This window comes from Psammomys obesus, unplaced genomic scaffold, assembly GCF_907164565.1.
Source record: "Psammomys obesus unplaced genomic scaffold, mPsaObe1.curated_primary_1811, whole genome shotgun sequence".
NCBI lineage: Eukaryota > Metazoa > Chordata > Mammalia > Rodentia > Muridae > Psammomys > Psammomys obesus.
In genome coordinates, this window is record NW_026587556.1 from 2,347,553 (window position 1) to 2,374,799 (window position 27,247).

At 42.2% G+C, this 27,247-nt stretch overlaps 1 protein-coding gene across 1 annotated transcript; it reads left to right on the forward strand.

Moving 5' to 3' along the window:
• The first annotated feature begins 1,156 nt into the window (after positions 1-1,156).
• On the forward strand, positions 1,157-7,994 carry Zp4 (zona pellucida glycoprotein 4). The gene is made up of 12 exons (XM_055603986.1): positions 1,157-1,346; positions 1,584-1,705; positions 1,785-1,881; positions 2,758-2,916; positions 3,523-3,710; positions 4,265-4,362; positions 5,039-5,169; positions 5,578-5,767; positions 5,846-5,993; positions 6,310-6,388; positions 7,470-7,586; positions 7,888-7,994. Exons 1-12 carry the CDS (start codon positions 1,157-1,159, stop codon positions 7,992-7,994), a joined length of 1,626 nt encoding a protein of 541 aa, XP_055459961.1.
• Positions 7,995-27,247: the final 19,253 nt, after the last annotated feature.

Genomic DNA, 27,247 nt, shown 5'->3' on the forward strand with positions numbered 1-27,247 from the left:
CTTGCACCCCTGGAGGCCATCACAGAGAGAATGAGGGCAAGCAGATAGCAGAGACAAAGCCAGAGTGGCAAAAGGGCTGCACCTAACAGCTCCTAACAGCACATCCTGGGAACCTGTTCAGAGAGAGGGGAATGAAAGAGGAGCCTGCTGATTGGAGTCATCAATTCCAGGTGTCTCTGGGTGGCCCTTCATTCTGGCTTGTTGAAAAGAGTTGCTTCCCTCTTCCCTCAGAAAAGTCACTCTCACACTAGGAAAGCAGATGGATTCTTGTTCATATTCCCTAGTTACTAACTGGCTCATGTAATCCTCTAATTGTCTCTCCATAGTTTGAGGATATTTTTTTTTAGATGGGGTCTAATATAGACCAAATAAGACTCCAATTTGATATGTAGCCAAATATGACCTCGAATTTCTTGTTCCCCTTCTTCCATGTCTGGAGTGCTGGGATTGAAGATTATAGACCCTTGGTGGGATTCTGAGTAGCAGGGCAAAATTCTGAACCAGCTTGACTCAGGAATCAGGTTTAAGTGATTTTGAGATTTGGAGCCAAGAGTAAAGTGACTTCCCATGAAAGCTTATTACCAGAGGAGAAAGGAAGAAAGGTTCTTAATGAAGCTAATCTCAACCCAAGGATACTACCTAAGGTCTTCCTCCTTGGCCAAGCATGGTACTGCGTGTTTAACTGAAACCTCTCACGGCATCCTTAAGAACAGTACTGCCAGGACTCTCATTCTCATTTTTTTTCCAGATAGAAAACCCCAAATTAGGAGAGGTAGTAACCTACCCTGGCCCCGGTTCCTGTCGCTCATCCTTCACCATTCATTGGGCCGTTGCAGCTAGGATCCTTACTTGAATATGTAAAGCTCTAAAAGGCAGACACTCTCTTTCTAAAGACAAGCTGATAGAACTAGTGTTACAAGTAGCTAACCTATGAAGCCTGCTTTTGGCCAAAAGGAACATGTCAACCCAGCTCTGGAGACCAGGGGATTAATATATGCAATGGACGCATCAATAGACTGTGCCCCCAGAAGAAATCACCCTTTGCAAAATCCTTCCACCTGCAGGCTGTAAAACTATTTGCCCCAAACCAAGCCTTCCTCGTATATATACAAAGAGCTCTCTTTCTCAGTGGATGTGGGCCAGTGAAGGAGAAAGGATGGCGAGGCAGTCTCTGAAGAGCACTCTGGGGCTTCTGCCAGGCATCTTACTGTGTTTCCTATTCTGTCCTCCTTTGAGTGGCCAGCATGTGGCAGAGATGCCTGGTGTGTTGCACTGTGGGCTACAGGGCTTCCAGTTCACTGTGAACCTCAGCCTGGAGGCCAGGAGTCCTGTGCTAACAGCTTGGGGTAAGGCAGACTCAGCCAGGAACCTACCCTTAAACTTCCTGCCTTGACACTTTTCCTCCTTCTAAAAACTCCTCGGTACCTGTCTACAGAATGGACGGTTAAAACTCTGACACTTCCAAACCCGAATTGCCTTGTATTTTTCTGAATGATGGAAGATCCTTGAGGGTCAAACGGTGGGGCTAGACGTCCACTGATGGGTGATTAACCACTGTGTTGCTCATGTTCTACCGTCCCTAGATAGCCAAGGGCTGCCGCACAGGCTGAAGAATGATTCCGACTGTGGTACGTGGGTGATGGACAGTCCTGGTGGCTTTCTGGCATTGGAAGTGAACTACAGTAGCTGCTATGTCACTCTGGAGGTGAGCAGACCCCAGCTGTAGGTACAGTAAGAATCCCTCTTACCATAGCCAGGCTGATTGCTGTTGCTCGGCTCTTCAGGGCTCCCACTACGTTATGACAGTTGGACTTCAAGAGGCGAATGTAGCTGAAGATATGGCAGGGACGAGACTGCTTAAGTGCCCTTTGGATCTTCGAGGTAAGCATAGAAATCATTCAGGCTTGGGGAGGGTCTCTCCTGGAAGGTGCTTTTGGTCCACTGCTGCCTACATTGGTAGTAGCAACAACTTCTCCCTAAGAAGGACTTTTTCCAGCTCTTCCTTCCATGTCAGCCCTTAGGAAAATTAACCGTAGGGAGAGACTCGAGCTGTTGGCTGGGCATGCCTCAGGCTTGGCACCTAACTTCCCTGACTCTGATCTCACCATGAAGCTTCACCTGCTAGTTACCAAGTTTGAATTCAACTGAGAATTAACTTAGCTAGAACCAGGAGACCCCTCACCTTTTGAAAGAGGCAGAGAACTCAAGCTAGCATTGGGAAGTAGCCGAAGGAGCCATCTCAGCCTGCAGACTCCCACCTCCATATGGGATCAGTTGATCACTTAACTAGGAACTTTCCCTGGTGGTCTGAGAATCTATTACCATGATTAGAACAGATTCAAACTCAAATTCTCTCTTTCCACTATCTGGTTACCCAAAACAGCAGACCAAATGAGTCACAGGCTATACTCAAAACTACCTGTGATTTGAAAAGCTCCCGTGGTATCTCACACCTGTGGCAAAGCTTGATCAGTCTAAAGAGCCAGAAAGGTGGTCGTTGGGAGGCATGTGTAGAGCCTTGCTGCTCCTACACGTGCTGGGAGAATGTTCTCAAAGGAGATCCATTTTGGGGAGACTGACAAGGTGTTTAACATTGATCTTCCTTTGGGATTTAAACTACAGTGAGCAGAGTCAATGGGCCTATTGAGGCTCTCTGGGTGTTCTGAAGTTCAAAGCCCAGGCTTTGCATCACTGATGGTTCATTGAAGGACCATCCTGCTGCCTAGCTTGAGCTCCTCTTCCCTTCTTAATATCCAGCCTCAGATGCTCCAAGTACTGAAGTGTGCAGTGCTGTGCCAGTAAAGGAAAGACTGTCCTGTGCTCCCTCGCCAACGTCTCCACAAGACTGTGAAGAGCTGGGCTGCTGCTACAGCTCTGAAGAGGAAGAGACAGGCTTGTGTTACTATGGAAACACAGGTGCATGCTTTCATGCCTGAAATCAGTTGAGAAAAGGGGCTGAGTGGGCTTCTGATAACACGAGAGCAGGGAGAGCTTTATTCAGACAGCAAATACAAAGCAACCAGTTGCTAGTGGATGGGCAATGCTGCTTAGAACTAGAACTTTCTATAGTTTTTCATCATCTAATCTCCTAGAAGCCACACATCAAGGAAACCTGAAGGGACATTAGGAAATTAAGCCTTATACGGCAGGTATTACTAACTGATAAACTTGTTTTCCCAAGGGAGAGCCACTTGGGCAACTGATAGGCTGAGTGTTTCAAGAGAATCATCCCCAAATGGTTGTTTTTCACAGGCCTCATATTATGCTCAAAAGTTTCCTAGCACACTGAACACTGAGAGCCTAGTTCTAAGCAGTTACACAATGGAGGTGCTTCCACACCTGCCCTACACAAGCAGCTGTAGCCAAGGTACAGCCTTGCCTCTCTGAGGGTGGCAAGACTGAAGCAGGTGGTTGGACCTGGCCTGCTGCCAGGTCATCACTGGGAATTCCAGCCTCGCTGGGTGGACATCTGAAGCAGCTGAGTCATTAAAGTCCAACTGCCACCCATCTCTGGTATCCTAGTGACCTTCCATTGCACCAGAGAGGGCCGCTTCTCCATTGCTGTGTCCAGGAATGTGACCTCGCCGCCCCTGCGCTCGGGTTCACTACACTTGGTCTTCAGGAATGACAGTGAGTGTGACCCTGTGATGACAACACCCACCTTTGTCCTGTTCCAATTTCCAGTTACTTCCTGTGGGACCAGACGTCAGGTGAGAAGAGCGCCTTGGGGTACTGGGGTGGAAACAGTGCCTTGCTGATTGGGAGAGGAGAAGTGGAGATATAACAGCCATGAAGAACAGTCCTCACCACTGGCTGGTGCCTGGACCAGTCTATGGCAAAAGGCACTTAGACTTTGGATGCTTCTGTGGGCATTCAGCAAACGACTCTGCTGTGATCCAGCTTTCCATTTACCATTCTGTAGAGAGAAAATATAAGGAGCAGGTTCCTCATGCTTCCGGGATGTGGGGTAATCATGGGGAGGATGCTGACTTGGATTGGGGTGGTCCATTTGCCTGATCTCGGTGTTTGAATCATCTCATTATCCCTTGGTTCTGCATCGAACATAAGCTGAACTTGCCCCAAGTTATTCACAGCCAGAACCTCCTGCCTCTCTGTAGTGATCAAAAACTAGAATACAGAAGAGGATAAGACTAAGTACTTGGTCTAGGCAACCTGAAAGCAGTATTCAGCCAACAGACTGAAGTAAGCTGTCATCTTTTCACCTACTGTACAGTAAGCTGTCATCTTTTCACCCACTGTACAGATCACTGGAGACGAGGCTGTATATGAAAATGAGCTAGTGGCCATTCGGGATGTGAGAGCATCCCAAAGAGGCTCTATTACTCGAGACAGCATCTTCAGGTAGAGTCAATTTTGGCCTGAGAGACCCAAAGGTCTTTTCCTCGTAAGGCAAGAATCCTGGTGTAAACTGAGCTCACGGGAGAACACTTCTCAACAGCTGGCCAACCTACCTGCTCCCTTGGTTGCCACTGCTTACGTTTACCTGGGCCGCTACTCCCAGCCACATAGTCATGTGAGACTTCTTCCTTGTACTTCATCTAAGCTGTGGCCAAAGGAATTCCCTCCAGACCTGGTTTTGCCAGGTCTCACTCTTGAGCTTCACTTGTTAAAGCAAAAAGTACAGTCGTTACCTGAAATGTTGCCTTCCCTTCTCAAGGCATGATGCTCTCAGTCCCTCCAATCCTAGACTCTTCCTCACATGGAGCCTCTCACCTGGGCTTCTTGGCAGCTATTTTCATTCTTCATAGCCCCTCACCTGTAAGAGCTTCACTTGTTTTGCACTAGTCTGCCATCTCATCCAACACACTTGTTTCTTAGTTTTTCTCACCAACTCATACTGTACCTATTACCATGGTGACAACAGAAAATAACTAACTCTACGGGCAGAAATCACCTCTGTTTTATTTATGAACTTGAAAAAAAAAACAAAACAAACACCTGTCACTTGATCCTAAGAAGTTAAAATCGGCAGGTGTGGCCAGCACGCACAGGCTACTAAAATCTTGTTTTCCTGCAGGCTCCGAGTCAGCTGCACTTACTCTGTTCTCAGCAACACATCCCCAATTAACTTGCAAGTGCTGACTCTGCCACCACCCCTTCCTAAGCCCCAACCTGGGTCTCTCTCTCTGGAACTTCAGATTGCCAAGGGTAAGCTTTTCTTAGTTGGTGAATCCTGCCTTAAGTCTAAGTCTGTCAGTACCCTAACTCGGTAACATGTCACTCTTATAGGCATTTAGGAGATGAGGTATACTAGGACCATTCAGCTTCCTATTTCTGATTATACTGGTTTATCACTGTGTGTGTGTAGAGGTTAGAGATCAACTTCAGAACAGCTCCTTGTGTGCCATCAACCTTGTTTTCTGAGGCAGAATCTCTCATGGGTCTGGAGTTTGTCTCTGCTTTACCAGCTCTAGAATTACAACCACAGAGCATCAAACGTGGTCTTTTTACATAAGTTCTGGAGGCTAATTGCAGGTCCTCATACTTATACAAACAGGTACTTTACCTACTAAGTTATTTCCTAGCCTTACTTCAAGTCTTGTTTTCTTTGTGCAGATAGAAACTATGGCTCTTACTATGGTGCAGATGACTACCCACTGATGAAATTACTCCAGGATCCTATTTATGTGGAGGTCTCCATCCTTCACAGAACAGACCCCTCCTTGGGGCTGTTGCTAGATCAATGTTGGGCCACACCTAGCCCTAACCCTTTTCATCAACTGCAGTGGCCAATCCTGGTGAAGGGGTAAGTGGATCCACCATGTACCTGTATGAGTGGGTCCCCCAAATAAGCCCATCCCAACAACTGTGTGTCTTGACTTAGATGCCCATATGCTGGAGACAACTATCAGACGAAAAGGATCCCTGTCCAGAAAGCTCCAGATCCCTTTCCTTCTCATCATCAACGCTTCAGCATCTCCACCTTCAGCTTCACGAATGCTGGAAGGGAGGGGCAGGTTTTTGGTGGACAGGTATGGCATCTCCTTCTGTGCCCTTGAAAAGTTTTTAAACCCCCCAGAGCACAGGACTGTTTAACCCTCTGCCACCTCTCTAAGCTGGCTTTTTGACCTTTGACACTGGCTCCTGGTGTTGAGGGCAGCTTCAAGCTCCAAGAACATAAGTGGCATCTGTCACTTAGACTCTGGCTCTTCTGGGCCATTGTGACATTAACTTAGCCCCATCAAGATGGTTTTAACACTTTCTCAACTTGGAGAGATGAGGCATGAGGTTGGAAGGTGTCTGCTATGAAAGAGGTTTACAACAGGGCATGTACTTGTGAACCTCCAGGTCTATCTGCACTGCAGTGCACTGGTCTGCCAGCCTGCTGGGACACCTTCCTGTACAGCCATATGCCCTGCTTCCAGAAGTGAGTACCGAAGCTGTCTACATCACAGACCGATGTAAATCCTCAAGTCCTGCCATGTCAGCCTCGGCCAGTAAACTTAAGCTGTTCATCTTATCAGTAAAGCTTCCAGGGCTGACTACATTGCCAGGATCTCGGATTTTCAAAAACAAACCATAATTCAAGTTACATGAAATTTGATTTTTCAGCCAGAAGCCAACCATGGCCCAACATCTGGCTGAGTTTATACAAGCATACAGCATCAGATCCAGACTTTTAAACCATGTGCTCTGGGGTCAGACTTGGGTCTACTTGCTTGCACAGTGAGCACTTTCCTGACTTAGTTCTTCAGCCAGCCACATGTCAGCTTTTCCCCTTTACATTTGGTCTGTTATCAAAAGCAGATGTCTGGACCTACCTTGGAGGCAGGTATTCAATGTGCCCTGAAGGAACACAGGTGGAAGAACCATAGATACACAGTATGAGCTGAAGTTGGCCAGACCCAGACCTCCTTATATGTAGATACTTCTACCTGATCCACTCCCACTTGACTGGTCTCTGGACCATGATTCATGATTCTTGAATCCTTCAAGTTTTATATAAGACAGAAATCAACTTCCTAATAGTACAGTGACGACATGGTGTAAGAAACAAAGACAAAACTATTCTGCTTATGCCCATTATTCCCACTTGTAATGACAATAGATTATGAATTTTTCCAGCTCATTTGACTGAAATATGTAGGATTACAACAGCTGTGTCCTCGCTTCCTGTTTGAACAAATAATCTTGGGAATATAAAAGTAACTGAACACTACCATGGGTGTTCTCTTTGCTAGGAGATGATAGTAGTTGTTGGGGAAAAGGCGGTTATCGAATGTGATTATCTATGTCCAAATCTTGATGAAATAACAGTACTGTAGGATTTAAATAGAAAATCTTAGACTTGTTTGGGTTTGTATTAACACACAAGCAGGTTTTTACAAGGTACGGAATGAAGACATGTGCATCAAGGCACTTGGCTTTGTACCTTACCACCTTCACCCTTGGCTTGTATGTACAATGGAAAATTTTTAATATATTACAAGCTCTCATCTCTCCACCAGGAAAGAGAAAATCCGAGCTTTATTTTGAGAACAGAACTGCCAGCATATCTAGCAAGGGCCCCCTGATTCTTCTCCAAACCACCGAGGACCCTGCAGACCTGCTTCATAGATACCCAGGTGAGTGGAAGGATATCAAATTGCTAGCTACTTCCTACCGAGCCACAGTCTTGCATGCTTGTAATCTCAGCACTTGAAACGCTAAGGCAGGAGAATTATTGCTAGATCAAGGACAGCCTGTGCTACATAGCAAGACACTACTCTTCCTCCTCTTCTGAAATGTTGCTCTTTTGCCCTGTTCCATACTGTTCAATGTAAGTTTTCCCCCCAAAAGAAATCCCCATTCCTTCAGAAGATTACCTCTGTCAAAATCAAGAATTGTCTGTGTCAGCATACACTAACCTACCTTTCCACTCCACAGGCACCTCCATGGATTCTCCTGCTCTGTGGGTGGTAGTACTTTCTGCAACCATGATCATCGTTGGAGTCTTGTTCATATCCTACTCGGCCCTCAGAAAACGGAGATAAATTGCCCAGGCCAAATGTCTCAATAAAACAAACTACATTGCTGGCATAGGCTGAGTTAGTCATTTGAAAGATAGTCAAAGACTTCATTTAGAATCACTGTCTGAGCATCACTTTGCTCACTTAGGGAAGAGCATCTCACCTCACTGAGCAAAGAGTAACATGCTGACCTCTTATTTTAGCTCTCTTAGCTGATCAAAACAACGTTTTGGCAGAATACAATTCAAGGTGGTTACATGTACATACCTAACTATGTATCTTGATTGGCTAGGTTTTATAAGCTCAGGATATAGAACAAGGATCTGGGGGGGAAAAAAGTCAGAACTAATCTTCAGGTAGCCACAACACTCTGGGACCACTTTTTTTTCTTTCTTTCTTTTTTTTTTTTTTAAGGGGCCAGCCAGCCAGTCACTATATACAGCTGCAATCACAGCACATGGGATTCCCAAGATGAATGACAAAGGCCAGTCTAGACTATACAAGAGACCCTGTCATTAAACACAGAAAAGAAAAATGTCAGAAAGTAGCTCTGTATTGGAGGACCTGCCTGGCCTACACAAGGCTATGGGCTCAAATCCTAACACCACCCTAAAGTTACCATTTTCAGTTCTAGAGAGTGATTTAAGAGATCTGAGCCAAGGCTTGTAATTGCATTTCTAACTAGTACAGCCTCTAATCCTAGGGGAGAGCCCAGGTATTCGTGGTGATAATAGAGGTCAATTTGTCTATGATGGAACTAACTCACCTAGGCTATCATAAATAGAACAAAGGTGAAAATGTATCCATTTCAAGAACACCCATCGCTGTAACTCTCACATTTGCTTCTGAAGATGAGCATATTTTATAGCAAGTCTTGTGAACACTGGTGGAAAGTACTGCGAACTGCCAGATGTTAGGCTTGGGTTGTTCTCCAAGTGCTTTTCATTATTGTCATTCAGGCTGGCTTCACCATAAATTTTAAACCTCCTGCCTCCTAGTCCAAGACTCTGGGATTACAAGCAAGTGCCATCATTCTATTTTGGCCTTGCTGGGGGTTGAACTCATAAATTTGTAAATGCTGGGCAAGCACCCTACCATCTGAGTATAATAACCCCTGACTATTCCTTTCCAACACACATACCTAGATAGAGGTATACCTTAATAGCAGAATTATCACTAAGAATATTAACAGAAGGCTGTAGAGAAACATAGCAAACATTTACTTCAGGATAAGATCAATGAAGATAACAGGTGAGATTTAAGTTAAAATTTTTTATACCCTAAATTTGTTGACTACAATGCACAAAACTCCAGAGAAATGTTACCTTAAACAATATTTGAGTATTCACTTTTCCTGTACCACCCAAAGTTCAAATGCTCAATAACCTCTGACTCAGAGCTGACAGCATGGTTCTGCAGTATGTCAACTCGGCCATGCTGTCTATGGTATGTGACAGGCACTGTGCAATACACAGGAGTGAAAAAGCAGAAAGCTGCCCAGAAACAGCAGAAGAAACATGGGAGGAGATACGCAGAATAAAACCGAGGAAAGGGAGATCGAGATCTCAAAGGGCAATCGAGTCACACTGGCTCTTTAAGAGAAACGGGTAGCCATGGCCAGGCATTCTCAGTTTACCAACTAAGCCATACAACTTTGTATCGGGTGCTCTAAACAGAATTTTCCAAGCAAGAAACCTGGGCTTCAACAGGAAGGCTGGGCCAGTTCAGCCCTCATATGGAGTCATTTAAATCTTGCCCCTTTTCAGCTTTACAACTTATTTCATCTTACAACTCTGAGGTCACACTCCATCACAGAAGAAAGTCAAGGCAGATAGATACTCAAGCGGAAACCTTGGAGGCAGGAGCTGATGCAGAGGCCATGGAGGAATGCTGCTTAATACCCTATTTCTCATGACTTGCTCAGCCTACTTACTTACACAACCCAGGAGCATCTTACTTCCCTTCCAAGGGAAGTAAGGCAACTTGTACTTAATATGAGATGTATATCCAAAGAGAATAATCCTGATAGATAAGGGCCCCCATATGAAACCTTCCAAGTTTTTCCTGGAAGGCTTTTAATGTCCTATGGGCCTCTGAAGAGGGAGCACTTCATATCTTATATATTGTGCCAAGAATCTCCCTTCCCGTGGTGTTTCAGAAATAACATCTTGTAGAACATATTTCTGAAGATATGTTTTTGCTGATGCCCTAACCATGGAACCCTTAATGTTGATCAGATAAAAGGGGATGCTTCTAAAGGGAAGTGTGTTTACAATCTACCACTGAGATGAACAGTTCCTTGCCAGAATTTGTCAGAAGCCGAATGACTGAAACATCAGCTGGGACCCTGTTATAGTCTGTTGTTGCTAATTTGATACAAACTTGGGGCATCTTGGAAGAGGAACTCTCAATTGAAAAAATGTATCTCTCAGATTGGCCCTTAGGAAAAGTGTGTAGGCATTTTCTTATTCAGGATGTCGGGATCCAGCCCACTGTAGGTGGTTCCACCCTGGGCAGATGCTCCTGGGTTGTATAAGAAGGCTGAGTAAGCCACAAGAAAGAGGCTAGTAAGCAGCATTCCTCCATGGCCTCGGCATTATCTCCTGCCTCCAAGGTTTCTGCCTTGACTTCTTTCAGTGATGGAGGGTGTTGTGAGATGAAATGAACCCTTTCTTCTCTCAAGATGCTTTGGGTAATGGTGTTCATCACAGCCACAGAAACCAAACTAGGACAGACCCACAAGCTGATAAACTCTAATCCAATGATGGAGGGAAAGCCTGTAGCATGAGAGAAAATTTCTTTAAACCGTTCTTATTAAGCCTGTCTGCCCACATCTCACTTTGTAGTGCTGGCTGGTCTAGAACTATGTAGCCCAAGATGGCCCTCAAACTCATGACGACACTACTGCCTCAGCTTCCTAAGTACTGGAATGAAAGGTGTGAATGGACACACCTGGATAATATAAAGAAATGTAGAAAAAAATAAAGAACTCGACATCAAGCTTAGACTACAGTCTTCTATGCCTCTTCTCCTGCCTTTGCTGATCTGACAGGGGCTGTAGACATTGACATAAACAAATTCATCTTCTGCCACCCAGAACACCCAATCAGGTGACAAGAAGAGGTCCTGGTAGAAGGTTTCTGGTTTCAAGCAATATGGTTTGGAGAGGAAGGGATCATAGGGATGCCTGTAAGGCAGATTTATAGAAGTAAAATAAAGAATAGACTCTGGTGATACTGGATGAAATGGGTTGCACCCTTGGAGTTTTGCCTTTGCCCTTTAATTTAAGTACAGAAATAAAGGACAGTGTTATTTGGGTTATGATTACATGCCTGCTGTGGGCTACAGTGTCCCCCAAAGGCATGTGTTAAAGGATGAGTTTTATGGTATGAATGGAAAATAATGGGAAGATGAGAGAAATTGAGGACTAGTGGGAAGAAGTCAGGTAATGGGATCATGCTTTTCACAGACATATTAGGACACACCTCTTCTTCCTTTATGATTCCTTACTGCCAGAAAAAGGTGAATAAACCTACTTCTTCCATGATATACTGTGGCACAATGAACCCAAAGCAACAGGTCAACCTGCGAAAATAAACATTTTCTCCTTTTTTGTTGATTATCTTAAGTATATAGTCACAGTCATGGAAATCTCACTAAAACTTCAACTATTTTTGTTTATATGTCTAATTAGTTTATCCCTTCTTGATACATGATAATGGGCTTTCTGGGACATGAAATTTGTTTCAAATTTTCCTAAAACACCTGAAGTAGTTTTCAGAGGAAAGTAGAGCAGGGTGAGGTTGTTAGAGAGATATTGACCAAAGGATTTGGAATTTCAGCTAGATGGGAGTAAGTTCACAAAGTTTTTTGTACACGTGCACAGAGGTAGGAACAGGCTAGCATTAATAGCAATTGTACTGTGTGATTTAAAAAAATTCTCTGAGTCCATTTTTAGTAATCTCACCGTGCACAAAACATGTCTAGAAGATACACTTCACATGTTTCTCTGGATCGACACACATAATCAACAATAAATACGTGTGTTTCAAGAGGACATTCCCAGTGGCTACCTTCTGTTCCTTGTAAGGAGGCCTTCATTCTGGAACTTGCCCTGACAGGGAGCAGGTAGTGATGGGTAAAGCCGGCTCTCTCTGCTGGCTAATTTCATGGTTGGAATGCTATGCAGATTCTATCAATTTTAGACTGTTCTCCTGAACATTCTCTTGTCCAGGACGAAGGGCCTGACAGAGAGCAGGAACCCAGAGGCCCTTTGCTGAGTGGCTGTTACCAAGGCCCAACATGGCCTAACAGTTGCATGAAGTTTTCAGAGGATGAATGAATTCGAACCGGACACGGCTGCACCCTAAGAGGCTTAGTACTGGTTGTCAACTTGACTGGCTCTGGAATCAAGTAAAAGGCAGTCACAGAACACACCTGGAGGGTGCAGATTATTTAAACTGAGAAGACCCCCTCCAAATGTAGGCAGCATTTTCTAGCGGCAGCCCAGCAAAAAGGGAGACGTTTGGATAAAGGGCTTTTGCCTGCTTGTCTTCACCTTTGCTGGTAAATTTATTCATCATGTTGCTTGCTTCTCTGTTCCTTTGCTAATCTTAGAACCAGCTTCTTCAGGCTTCCAACACAGACCAAAGGCCAACAGCAATTCAGGAATCCTCTAAACCTTTGGTACCAGGTTAGGATTGCTGAGGCGCTCAGTTCATGGAGAAGCTAACAGATGAGACCCATGTCATATAAACTGGTGGTTCTCAACCTGTGGCTCACAACCCCTTTGGGGGGGGTGTCAAATGACCCTTTCATGGGGATCACATATCAGATATCATGCATATCAGATATTCACATTACAATTTATAGCAATAGCAAAATTACAGTTATAAGGAAGCAATAAAAATAATTTTGTGGTTGGGGGTCACCACAGCATGAGGAACTGTAATGGTTGCAGCATTAGGAAGATTGAGAACCACTGGTATAAACCAACCTGGAAAGTCCCTTCTTGGTGCATATTCATTTTATGGTTCTGTCTCTTCAGAGAGCTCTGACTAACAGACTCCCTAATGCAGCAATTTCATACCAGCTAAACCTTTCAAGGTAGACCAGGCTCTCTGTCAGCAACTCACTTTTTGCCCTTTGACTGTGTCCACATGATGAAACCATTCCATTCATGTAAATGAAAAAATTTCATGAGTGAGAAAGAAGCTCTTTCCTTGGGACTGAAACATCCCAAACTCATGAGAAACTTGATTCCAGAAGATTCCAAAGATTCCAAGACTCCTGAGGCTGCTCCTTGCCGCTTTTTTTTTAAAATAGTTTTCTTCTTTATTTATTCCTCTCTCAGATATTACATCCCAACTGCCCCCAATTTCTACCTCCCCCCAATTTCTCCTCCCCACCTCCCCTTTCCCCAAGATCCACCCCCTCTTTGCCTCCCCTCAGAAAAGAACATGTCTTCCAGGGACACAAACCAAACACTGCATAACAAATCACAGTAAGACCAGGCACATATTCTCACATCAAGGTTGAACTAGGCAACCTGGTAGGAGGGAAAGGCTCCCAAAGGAGTCAGAGACAGCACCTGCTCCAGCTGTTAACAGTCCCACAGGAACACCTCACTACGTAACCAATCATAACATATATGCAGAGGACATAGTTCACACCCATACAGGCAAACTGATCTCTGTGAATCCACTTGGGTCCCTATCAGTTGACTCTGTGGGCTGTGTTTTTGTGATGACCTCGGTTCCTCTGGCTCCTCCACACCTTCCTCCCCTCCTCCTCAGCACTCCCAGAGTCCCACCTAATGTTTGACTGTAGAACTCTGCCTCTGCTCCCATAGGTTGCTGGGTAAAGCCCCTCTGGGCTCCAGCCCCAACACATTCTATAAGCATGACAAATGGTAGATTGGAGGTTTTGTGGCTGGGTTGGTGTCCCAAGCCTTTCAGTTAAGTCCTTGCCAACTTACAGAAGGCGGCCAGTTCAGACCCCAGGTCCCCCGTTGCTAGGAGTCTTCCTTAGTATCACCCTCACAGAATCCATGGAGTTTCCATTGCACTAGTTTTCTACTTCATACCTGAAATGCCCCCAGTTCCAATTATCTTTCCCAGTGTTCGCTCCCTCCATCACCTACAACCTGATCTTCCTGTTTCCATCCCTCCCTGCTCCCAGACAACCTGTGAATTTTATTCTGTTTACCGTTCCCGGGATGTTCCAAGTGTCCTGTTTTAAGCCCTCCGTGTTGCTTAGCCTCTCTGGGTCTGTGGACTGTAGCACGGTTATCTTTTATTCTAAAGCTAATGTCCACTCATAAGTGAGTACATAGCGTATGAGTACATATAAGTGAGTATATAGGTTCTAGGTCCTCTCCATGCATGGTCCTTGCTTGGAGTACCAGTCTTAGAAAAGACTTCCGTCTCCAGATTTTTTGGTTCTGTTGCTCTCCTTGTGGAGCTCCTGTCCCCTCCAGGTCTTTCATCTACTCCTTCTTTCATAAGGTTCCCTGCACTCTGCCCAAAGTTTGGCTATGAGTCTCAGCATCTGCTTTAATACCTGTTGGGTAGGGTCATTCACAGGCACTCTGTGGTAGGCTCCTGTCCAGTTCCCTGTTTTCTTCCCCTTCTGATGTCCAATCCATTTGCTTCTCTAAATGGGAATTGAGCATCTTACCCAGGGTCTTCTTTTTTGCTTAGCTTCCTTATGTGTACAGAGTTTAATATGTATATCCTATATTATATTTCTAATATTCACTTATGAGTGAGTATATACCCTGTGAGCCTTTCTGCTTCTGGGATAGCCCCCTCAGGATCATCTTTTTTAGTTCCTACCATTTGCCTGCAAATTTCATGATTTCCTTGTTTTTAATTGCTGAGTAGTATTCCATTGTGTAAATGTAAATGTACCTCTGCATCCATTCTTCCATTGAGGGACATCTGGGTTGTTTCCAGATTCTGGCTATTACAAATAAAGTTGCTATGAACATGGTTGAGCAAATGTCCTTATTGTATATTTGAGCATCTTTTGGATATATGCCTAAGAGTAGTATAGCTGGATCTTGAGGTAACACTATTCCTAATTGTCTGAGAAAGTGGCAGACTGATTTCCAAAGTGGTTGTACAAGTTTACATTCCCACCAACAATGGAGGAGGGTTCACCTTTCTCCACATCCTCTCCAGCATGTGCTGTCACTTGAGTTTTTGATCTTAGCCATTCTGATGGTTCTAAGGTGAAATCTCAGGGTTGTTTTGATTTGCATTTCCCTGATGACTAAGGACGTTGAACATTTCTTTAAGTGTTTCTCTGCCATTCGATATTCCTCTACAGAGAAATCTCTGTTTCGCTCTGTACCCCATTTTTTAATTGAATTACTTGAAATGTTGCTTTTTAACTTCTTGAGTTCTTTACAAATATTCTGGATATTAGCCCTCTGTCAGATATAGGGTTGGTGAAGATCCTTTCCCAATCTGTAGGCTGTCATTTTGTTCTGTTTCATGAGATCCCATTTATTGATTGTTGATTACTGATCTTAGAGCCTGTGCTGTTGGTATTCTGTTCAGGAAGTTGTCTCCTGTGCCAATGAGTTCAAGGCTCTTCCCCACTTTTTCTTCTAACAGGTTTAGTGTGTCTGGTTTTATATTGAGGTCTTTGATCCACTTGGACTTTAGTTTTGTTCAGGGTGATAAATATGGATCTATTTGCATTTTTCTACATGTAGACATCCAGATAGGCCATCACCATTTGTTGAAGATGCTGTCTTTTTTCCATTGTATGGTTTTGGCTTCTTTGTCAAAACTCAAGTATCCATAGGTGTGTGGGTTTATTTCTGGGTCTTCTATTCGATTCCATTGATCCACCATTTTGTTTCTATGTCCATACCATGTAGCTTTTATTACTATTACTCTGTCAATCCTACTAAAATCAGGGACAAGGCAAGACTGCCCACTCTCTCTCTATCTCTTCAACATAATACTTGCAGTCCTGCTAGAACAGTAAGACAACTAAAGGAGGTCAAGGGGATACAAATTGGAAAGGAAGAAGTCAAAGTCTGACTATTCACAGACAATATGATAGTACACATGAGTGACCCCAAAAATTCAACCAGAGAGCTCCTTAGCTGATAAACACCTTAGGAAAAGTGGCTAGATACAAACTTAATTCAAAAAAATCAGAAGCCCTCCTGTATAAAAAAGACAAATGGTGTGAGAAACAAATTAGGGAAACTACACCCTTCACAATAGACACTAATAACATAAAGTACCTTGGTGTGACTCTAACCAAGCAGGTGAAAGACCTGTTTGAAAAAAAGTTCAAGTCTCTGAAGAAATAAATTGAAGATATCAGAAGATGGAAAGATCTCCCATACTCATGGATCGGTAGGATTAACATAGTGAAAATGGACATCCTACCAAAAACAATCTACAGATTCAATGCAATTCACATCAAAATACCAACAGAATTCTTTACAGAACTTGAAAAAATAATTCTCAATTTCATATGGAAAAACAAAAACAAAAAACAAAACAAAACAAAAAACAAAATTGCTAAAACAATCCTGTACAACAACAGATCATCTGGAGGTATCTCCATCGCTGATCTCAAGGATGTTTTGTTTTTTTTAATTCCATTCATCTGCCAGCAAATTTCATGATATTATTTTTTAACAGCTGATTAATACTTCATTTTCTAAGTGTACCACATATTTTAAATTCCATTCTTCAGTTAAGGGACATTTGGGTTGTTTTCAATTTCTTGCTATTATGAATAAAGCTGCTGTGAACATAGCTGAGCAAGTGTCCTTACGGTGTGATGGAGAATCCTTTGGGTATATGCCCAGGAGTGGTTTGGTTGGGTCTTGAGGCATATCATTTCCCAATTTTCTAAGAAACTGCCATATTTATTCCCAAAGTGTCTGTACTTTGCACTTTCATCAGCAATTAATGACTAGCATGAGCTGTCACTTTTGTTTTTGCTCTTAGCCATTCTGACAGATATAAGATGGAAGTTGTTTTGATTTGCATTTCCCTGGTGACTACAAATGAACATTGCATTGTTTGAGTGTTTCTTGTTTCTTGGCCTTTAGAAATTCCTCTGTTGAGAATTCTGTTTAGATCTGTGCCCCCATTTTTAATTGGACTGTTTAGTTTGTTGATGTCTAGTTTCTTGGGTTTTTTTATATATTTCAGATATCATCCCTCTGTCAGCTGTGAAGTTAGTGAATCTTTTCCCGTTCTGTAGGCTGCTGTTTTGTCCTATTGACAGTATCCTTTGTCTTATAGAAGCTCTTCAGTTTCTTGAGATCCAATTTATTAATTGTTGATTTTAGTGCCTACACTATTGGTATTCTGTTCAGAAAGTTGTCTCCTGTGCCAATATCTTCAAGACTATCCCTCAGTTTCTCTTCTAATATCAGTGTTTCTCATTTTATGTTGAGTTATTTGATCTACTCAAACTTGAGTTTTGTGCAGCATGATAAATATAATAAATCTATTTACATTCTTCTGCATGTAAACATCCAGTTAGACCGCCACCATTTATTGAAGATGATTTCTTTTTTTAATTGTATTTTTCTGGATTCTTTATAAAAAATCAGGTGTCCATAGGTATGTGAACTTAAGTCTGGGTCTTTAATTCTATTCCACTGATTAACTTGTCTTTTTATGCCAATATAATTTTTTAAATTACTATGGCCCTGTAGTACAGCTTGAAATCAGGGATGGTAATACCTCTGGATGCTCATTTATTGTATAGGATTGTTTTAGCTATCCTGGGCCTTTGTTTTTCCATATAAAGTTGAATATTGTTCTTTCAAAGTCTATAAAGTATTGTTGAAATTTTGCTATGGATTGCCCTGAACTTCTTCTGCTTGAGAGACTTTTAATGACTACTTCTATTTCCTTGGTGGTTACAGGTCTAGTTAAGTTGTCTATCTGATATTGATTTAACTTTGGTTAGTGTTATCTATTGAGAAATTTGTCCATTTATTTTAGGTTTTCCAATTTTTTTGTGGAGTACAGGTTTTTGAAGTATAGTTTTTTTTTATTTCCTCAGTGTCTGTTGTTATGTCCTCCTTTTTGTTTCTGATTTTGTTAATTTGGATATTTTCTTTCTGTCTTTTAGTTCATTTAGATAAGAGTTTGTCTATCTTGTTAATTTTCTCGAAGAACCAACTCTTTGTCTCCTTGATTCTTTGTATGGTTTTCTTTTATTCTATTTTATGGATTTTAGCCCTGAATTTGATTGTTTCCTGTTGTTGACCATTCTTAGGTAAGTTTGCTTCTTTTTGTTCTAGAGCTTTCATATGTGCTGTTAAGTTTCTAGTATGAGATCTCACTAACTTCTTTATGAAGGCAATTAGTGCTATAAACTTTCCCTGTAAGGAGAGCAACAGAACAAGAAAATTTAAACACAGGGAACTTCCCAGAGACTCATACTCCAACCAAGGACTATTCATGGAGATAACCTAGAACCCTGACAATGCAGCCACTTCTGATGAGAACTGATAGACTAAGATCAGAAAGAAGGAGAGGAGGACCTCCCCAATAAGTGGACATGGGGAGGGGCATGCATGCAGAAAGGAGGGGGGAGGGTGGGACCAGGAGGGGAGGAAGGAGGGACTTCCTTCTTGGGATACAAAATGAATAAAGTGTAATTAATAAAAGTTAAATAAAAAAATAAAAAATAAATAAACTTTCCCTGTAGCAAAAATTTCATTGTTCTCCATAAGTTTGGGTATGTTGTGTGTTCATTTTCATTGAATTACAGGAAGTCTTTAATTTCCTTCTTTATTTCTGCCCTGAGTCAGTAGTCATTCAGTACAGAGTTGTTCAGTGCTCATCAGTTTGTAGGCTTTCTTTTGTTTATGTCATTGTAGAAATCCAGCTTAAATCTGTGGTAGTCTGATAGGATACAGATGGTTTTTTGTTTTGTTTTTTTCAATTTTCTTTATCTGTTGAGACTTGCTTTGGGGACCAAGTATGTGGTTTCTCAGTTTTGGAGAATGTTCTGTGAGGTGCTGATAAGAAGTTATATTCTTTTGTGGCTGGGTGAAATGTTCTGTAGATATCTATAAGATCTATTTGGTTCATAACATCTGTAATTTACATTATTTCTGTTTAGTTTATGTCTGGGTAACCTGTCCATTGGTGAGAGTTGAGCGCTGAAGTCTACCACTATCAATGTGTGAGGATCAGTGTGTGATTTTAGCCTTAGTAATGTTTCTGTTACAAATGAGGATACCCTTACATTTGGGGCATAGATGCTGAGAATTGAAACATCATCTTGGTGGATGATGTTTTTCTTTGATGAATATAAATAGTCCTTCCCCATCTCTTTTGATTAATGTTGATTTGAAGTAGATTTTTATTAGATTTTAGAACAGCTATACCAACTTGTTTCTTGGAACCATTTGCTTGAAAACCTTTTCCAACCTTTTCCATTGAAATAATATCTATCTTTTTTGATGTTGAGATATGTTTCTTGTAAGCAGCAGAAGGATGAATCTTGTTTCTGCATCCATTCCGTTAATCTGTGTCTTTTTGTTGGGGAAGTAAGTCCACTGATATCCTATGACCAATGATTGTTAACTCCTGTTATTTTGTTGTAGTTGGTGGTGGTAGAATTTGTGTGTGTGTGTGTGTGTGTGTGTGTGTGTGTTCCTTCTTTGGGTTATGCTCATGTAAGATTATGTTTGCTTGTAGTTTGTGGGTGTGGTTAACCTCTTTGGGTTGAAGTTTTTCTTCTAGTACCTTCTGTAGGGATGGATTTGTAGATAGGTATTGTTTAAATTTGGCTTCATTATGGAATATCTTGTTTTCTCTATTTATGGTGATTGAGATCTTTTTTGGGGTACAGTAGTCTGTAATGGCATCTGTGGTCTCCTAGCACATCTGTCCAGACCCTTCTGGCTTTTAGAGTCTCCATTGAGAATTCAGGTATAATTTTCCTAGGTCTGCCTTTATTACCTTGTCTTTTTCTTTTGCAGTTTTTAATATTTTGTTGTAGTTGTTGTTCTATATGTTTAGTATTTTGTTTATTATGCAGTGATGGGACATTCTATTTTGGTCCATCTATTTGGTACTCTGTATGCTTCTTATACCATTATAGAAATGCCTTGTTTAGATTAGAATAATTTTCTTTATGGTTTTGTTGAAAATATTTTTAGGGTCTTTGAACTGGGAATTTCTTCTTCTCTCCCTACTATTCTTAGGTTTGGTCTTTTCATAGATCCAGGTTTTCTGGATATCTTGTGTCAGGAATGTTTTAGAGTTAACGTCTTCTTTGACTGATATATTACTTTCTTCTATTGTGTTTTCAGTCTCTGAGATTCTCTCTTCCATTGCTCGTATTCTATTGGTAATGCTTACATTTATAGTTCCTGATCACTTACCTAGATTTTTCCATTCCCAGATTTCCTCATTTTGTGGGGATTTTGTTGTTGTTTCTATTTCCATTTTCAGATCTTACACAATTTTACTCATTTTCTGATTTTTTTTTTTCTTGGCTTTCTTGATATTTTTTTCCGTATATGTTTTATTTATTTATTTTTAATTCTTTATTAGTTATACTTTATTCACTTTGTATCCCCCCTGTGGTTCCCTCCCTCCTCCCGTCCCAATCCCTCCCTTCCTCCACCCTCTGCATGCATGCCTCTCCCCAAGCCCACTGATAGGGGAGGTCTTCTTTTCCTTTCTTCTGATCCTAGTCAATTAGGTCTCATCAGGAGTGGCTGCATGCAGGGAATTTTAGGAAAGAAGTGGGAAACAGTGAAATCTGGAGAGGACAGGAACTCCACAAGGAAAGCAACAGAACCAAAAAATCTGAGCACAGGGGTCTTTTCTGAGACTCATACTCCAACCAAGGACTATGCATGGAGATAACCTAAGACCCCTGCACAGATGTAGCCCATGGCAGTTCAGTATCCAAGTGTGTTCCATTGTAATAGGAACAGGAACTGTCTCTGACATGAACTGATTGGCCTGCTCTTGGATCACCTTCCCCTGAGGGAGAAGCAGCATTACCAGGCCACAGAAGAAGACAATGCAGCCACTCTTGATATTCTTTAAGGAATTTATTGATTTCCTCCTAAATCAGTCCCACCAGCTGGGACCAAGTGTCTAAACACATACACATATGAGGGGGGAGTTTATAATCAAACCATAAGAAATATCAAGCTGCATGAGCAAATTAGAAAAAAAAAAAAAAAGACAAGCATGAAAGCACATGTGAATAAGAACTCACCCTCCCTATTCCCAGTCCCTCCCCAAACAGTGAGTGGTAACACTTTGTGTATCTACTCAGAAACAAGCATCATGTGTGTAGGCTTCTTAGTTTATATGAAAGAAACAATTCTGCCCACCTTTCCTGTACTCAGCTATTTTGGTTGTCTTCTTCTACAGGCACAGAATTTCTGTGGCCCAACAGAGCAATGTCACATTGACTGAAGATACTATGAAAAGACTTTCAGAGCCCTGAACTCTTTCTCCCTTTATGTCTTCTTACAGGACCTAGGAAAGTGCTCTTGACATCAAAAGAGCTACTTCTGCAAGAAGACTTTGACTTGATTATCATGAGATGGAGTAGCATATGGTTGGGTTGCTTTTATTCAGTTCCCTCAAGTATACACAGGGATGTGCAGAAGGTTGAGCCCTGGAAAAAGAACCTTCTGTGTACCTACTTCAAGCTCTGCCTTTGGCTCCAGGCTTTGGTAACACTGCATGCCCTTTCCTTCAGTTTAGGCCTGCAGGCATGGTGAGTCTGGCACTTGCTGTTACCCAGAATGCTTCAAAGAGATCATGGGAAGGTGTCTATAAACAAGGCCTTTTGAAATAAAAACCAAGGAGGCAGCTCTCTGTCAAGGTCATATTTGAATTCCACAAGTCAACTGCTTTGGCAATTACCATGCGGAAGCTGTTTTTAAGCAATCTACTGGAGTCATTTGTGTGAGATGACACTGAAGCCCTGAGTCACCTCTAGAATGACTCAGTGCCCCTGCTTTGGGGTCAATCAGATTGAGGCTCTGTATTGTCTGTGAAAAAGTCCTTCAGTTATTTCCTCTAATAGCCTTTACCTCATGACTTTGATTAGCATTCTAGCCTTTAAAGAGTATTCTCTGAAATTGTACATTATAAATTAATAATCATAAGATACACATACAGAGTAGAGACAGAGACAGAGACAGAGAGGAACAAAGAAGGAATAAAGGTGCCACAATCTTACCTATAAAAAAAAAAACCTAAACATCACTTTGAGGCCATAAAAATTTAAACACATTAGAAAAATTTCTATTATGTAAAGTGCAGGAGAACACAGAAGGAACTTCCAAAGCTCAGGTCAGATGGAAAAATATACCAGAATATACTCCTGAAAATGTTAAGCACAAAAGCAGAATGATTTCAGTTATACTTATGACCAATCCTTATGTCATGTTATCAATGAACTGGATCTGCCAACTTTCTTTGTCTTCTTCCCACAACTGGTGTGGTTCTGACCTTTGCTTGGTGATGAGTGGATGCCTGGAGGAGTATGCTCCTTAGAGTGGTCCAGTTTCTAGTAGAAAGCCCGCCAGCAAACTTGCACTCAGCTCAGCCAAGGATAAAACAGCCCTGCTTCAAGTTTTGTGTGGAAGGAATAGATTATGCTCTTCAGTGACCAGTTAAATCTGCTTTCCATGAGAAAGTCCTATTTACATAAACCTCCTCACTCTCTAAAACATAGGAGCAATAAACTAAGCTACTGAAGAACACAAAGGATTTTAAAAAGCAAACCATCTTCAGTTTACCTAAGGTCGGGTCTGTTACCCTGATAAGCGCCAAATCCTTCACCCTGACAGAGTTCCCAGGAGACAAGTGAATGTTTTACTCACTGTCCCATTTTAAATAACTAGGCAGTGACTCCATGAGTTGAATCCGGTTCCACCAGGATAAGGGAATAGAGAAAGAAAGAGAATACTGTAGTGTCACAGGACTCCTGGACAGGACGAACCCTTCCCATGAGGGGGCGAAGACGACTGTGTTCCCTTATTGTCCCTGTAGCCATGGTTTCTTGTGCTCTTCTGAGCAGGAGTGGGTCATCATGGATACACAAATGCCCAGTAAGCTTGTGTCACAGAAGGTCCTTACCACAGGTCTTTTTCTCAGCTTGTCATGGGTCATGTCTTTCCTCTGTCTTCTATGATGGCTCTATCAACAGACAGCATCACCCAGAGTTTTTCTTTCACAGTGAGTGGATGCCACAAGCCATGTGCTCATCCAGGGATCCAGTTCATGGCAGAGCCCGCAGTCAAAGTTATATAAACTAATCTCCTTCAGCCTCCATCTAAAACTTAAGCACGCCTCCCTTGTCTCAGCAGGCAAGATCAGAAGTGGTCTTCCTAAGGCCAGGTCACTTCCAAAACCTAAGGGCCGCAAGAATCCTCTTGATTTATTAAGTAGTACAGGCTTGAATAATGACTAGATAAGAAAGGTGGGAAGGAATGGCACATGAACATATATACATAGTTACAGAAATCATGAAGCAAATAGCAATTCTATAGAAATAAACCATCTATTTATTCTAGAACCTGGATTAGGCCTGTCTCATAAAGGTCATTTATTCAAGAAAAATCCTATTTAAAATCCGACTTTGGGTTGGTTTACATTACATATGGAAATTGGTTCGCTGAATAGTCAACTACTTCTAGGCTAAGTACATCAACTTTCTAGTTTTCTCTACAAAATGCTAGTGCTTTAGTAAAGCACAGAATTATAGCCTCCTAGTGATCTTCAATTTTCTTCTGGGAAATTCCTGTTAGGGATCAAATAGTTTTTGACTTGTTCACAGTGGGTAAAGCATTGCTACACAAATGTGAGGATCAGAGTTCAGATCCCCAGCGGTGACATGAAATTGGGAGCCCTAGTGTGCACCTGCAAACCCCAGTCCTACAGGGAGACAGGAGAATCCTTGGAATCACACAGGCCCAGGAGTCTGGTGTACTGTTCAGTAAACAGCAAAAAGATCCTGTTTCAAACATGCTGAAAAGCAGGATTGAAACCCAGCCCTCTCTGGCCTGCAACATGCACCATGGCATGCATGCACCCTCACTCAAACACAAATGCATGTGTGTTCATGCGTGTTCACACACAGCATTAAATAAAGTAACCATTATTTATCTTCTTTACAGAGACTAAAAACCACTCAAAAAGACCAAGGCCAAGGAAATTAACAAAAGCCATGAATTTTCCAGCTGCCATCACAGTAGTGTCATTCCCTTCTTTCTTTTAGAATATTTATAACAGCAAATGAGTGTTTTGTTGTTGCTGCTGCTGCTGCAGTTGAATGTATTCCTTTCACAAAATGCATGGGTAGAAAAGCTGTGACATCACTACCTGTTCAAGTACGTGTTTCCCTGTCTGCTGCCTTAGAGTAGACCTCATCAAGGAGACCTGAAGCAAAATGGTATGTACACGACAACCATAGTAGCCAGTCCTAAGCAAGAAAAATCAATAAGCAAATACGTCAGGCTTATCCGTCAGACTGTGGCTGGGGCCACACAGAGGATGGCAATCATGTGCCTCAGTAGCTAGCTCGTACTAGCTTTCCCTCTGTCACCTGCTCCTTTGTCCTCAGGACTTCCTGTGGTTCCTGCTTCCTTACCAATTCTCCAGCCTCATGTTTCTCCAAGCAATCACAAATGTCCAGCCAATATATTGATAAGTTTACAGTACACAGACCAGTGCATTTTTCATGGCTTGCAAGCCAGAGCCATGACTTAATTCTGCTTCTCTTTCTTTTGTTTATTATGGGTCACATGTAGAGCAGGCTGGCTTGGAAATCAGGATCCTTCTGCCTTTACCTCTGAACTGCAAGGGCATGGGCATGAACCACAACTGGTCTCTACTTCCGTCTTTGCTCTTTACTCCAATGAGGATCTGATTTGGTTTGGCTTGGATCTGCTAGTCATTCCTCCTCTTCTTCCTAAAGAGATTTTCCTTTTAACTTCTCTCTCTGTTGATGCTGCCCTTCATTCCTATCATGTATGTATGAACACATAGAGCTGGAGAAGAAACTATCCATTTCTCCTGAATGTAGACTAATTTGGGGTGATCATTTAAAGCCCCTTCCAGGAGGCCAGGGTAGCTTTCTATGAGATCTACAGGGAAAGAAGAAGCTTGGAGCACAAATGTGGAAATGCTCAAGACCATAATAGCCTTGACCTGCAGGTTATCACTCCCAATGAATCTGGAGAATTGGAGAATTGGACTGAATCAGAGAACAGAGATACAGAGGCAGAAAGGAAGGGTGGAAAACAACAGAAAGAAGAACAGCAAAGTGAGGAAGAGGCCAGGAAGGTGTCAGGGTTTAGAAGAGAAGGGGGGAAGGAGGGAGAAAGAGGCAGGGAGAGAAGAAGAAGCAAGACTCACAACATGTCTGCTCTGTGCACCCTTAGGTCCTGGGTTATATAACTATAACATGTGCCATTTTCTTTTGCCTGGATGGCCCTGACTCATGTTTGCTTCACTTGCAGCCAAAGGAGTCTGTTTCTTCCACATCTTAAAACCAACTTATGATAATTAAGATAATGAACTAATTTAATTCATACAACATGGTAAGTTACCAGTGGTGGGATGTCTGAGCCACACACTCTGAGGTCATTGCTGGATTATTAAAGGACACTGACAGCGTGAAGTCCTCTTTCAATAACTCTGTCTGTACTATTGTACTGTGGTTTTAGGTTAACAGAAAGATTAAGCAGTGTACGGATTAATATGAATTATCAATTTGATAACTAGGAAGAGTCTCAAGGAGGGATTGTTGACATCAGGTCAGCCTGTGAGCATGTGTTTGGTGGTTTATCTTCGCTGAGTTGTTAAATGTTGTGGAAGTACTCAGCTCATTGTGGGTGGGTACCATTCCTAGGGTCCTGGGCTAGATAAGGGTGGATAAAGCTGGCTGAGCACTAGCAGGTGGGTATTTTTTTCTCTCTCTGCTCTTGACTGAAGGTATGAATAGATGCTCCTACCACTGTGACTTCCCTGCTATGATGGGATATAAGCTGGAACTGTAACAGGACTAAGCCAACTTCTTCCTTCCTTTGTGCTTTGTCAGGATATTTTATAATAGTAACGAGAAGAAACAAGGTCAAACAGAAAACATGGAGCTCTCATATTCTTCCTCCTTGCATATGTTAACATTTTTCCTTAGTAAAATATACATAAGGATAGATTAACCAATGTTCATTAATTGTTAACTGAAGTTTGTACTTACATCGGAGTTTAATATCCACCAGCACAATACCCTAGAAGACAATTTCACTTCTCTAAATCATCCTCTACACCCCAGCAATTCACACTTTTCTGGAAGCCTTTCTCCAAACCTTTCTACTGTCCCTTTCTTTACTTGCCTACAGGGCGTCCATGAAGTTGGAATTACATAATGTGTCGATTTGTCAGACTGGCGCCTTCCCTTGAGGATACGAATTCAAGGTCCCTCCATAAGTGACCACGGCTGACAGCCTATTTCCTCCCATTATCGATAGGACATATTTTAATTTAGACTGGATTTTAATGTCCTCTCTGCTGGAGACTATCACAGTCACTCCAGGAAGGGGCAACGGAGAGCAATGTTGCTGTGGGTTAGATGACTTTCTTGTATGCCTTGCCTGTCCTGTGTCAAAAGCTCCTCTGATTTGTCAAGAACTTCTCCAATGCCACTGCCTGAAGCTGCTTTCCATACTCATCACACCTGGCTTATCACCACACTCAGTCACCTCCCACCTCCTCACATGAGTTCAATCACATTACATATGGTTTCTTTTGGTTAGTTTCTCAGCAGAGTGAACAGGGATGTCCTGCCCGCAGAGAGCTGGTGAGGTGGCTGCTTAGCATGATTATTATCATTATTATTATACTCCTCATTCTCATTCTTCAACTGAGTCCTCATCTGTAAAATGAAGACATGACATTTATTGAAATGAAAAGACCAAGAAATATATTTACATGTATGTATGTATGTATGTATGTATGTATGTATGTATGTATGTATGTGTATGTGTGTGTGTATGTGTATATTATCTGGAAGAATGAAGATTGTTGCACAAGCATGAAGTCCTGAGTTCAGATCCCCAGTAGCCACAGAAAAAGTTGAACATGGCCATAAACCTAGTGCTCAGGTTTATGGGGATCTTGGTAGAGACAGGAGAACCACTGGGGCTTTGTTGTCAGTCAGCATAGTAAAAACTCAAAATAGCCAGCCAAACAACAACCTCCCCAAACAAAATTCAAAATAAAGCAAGA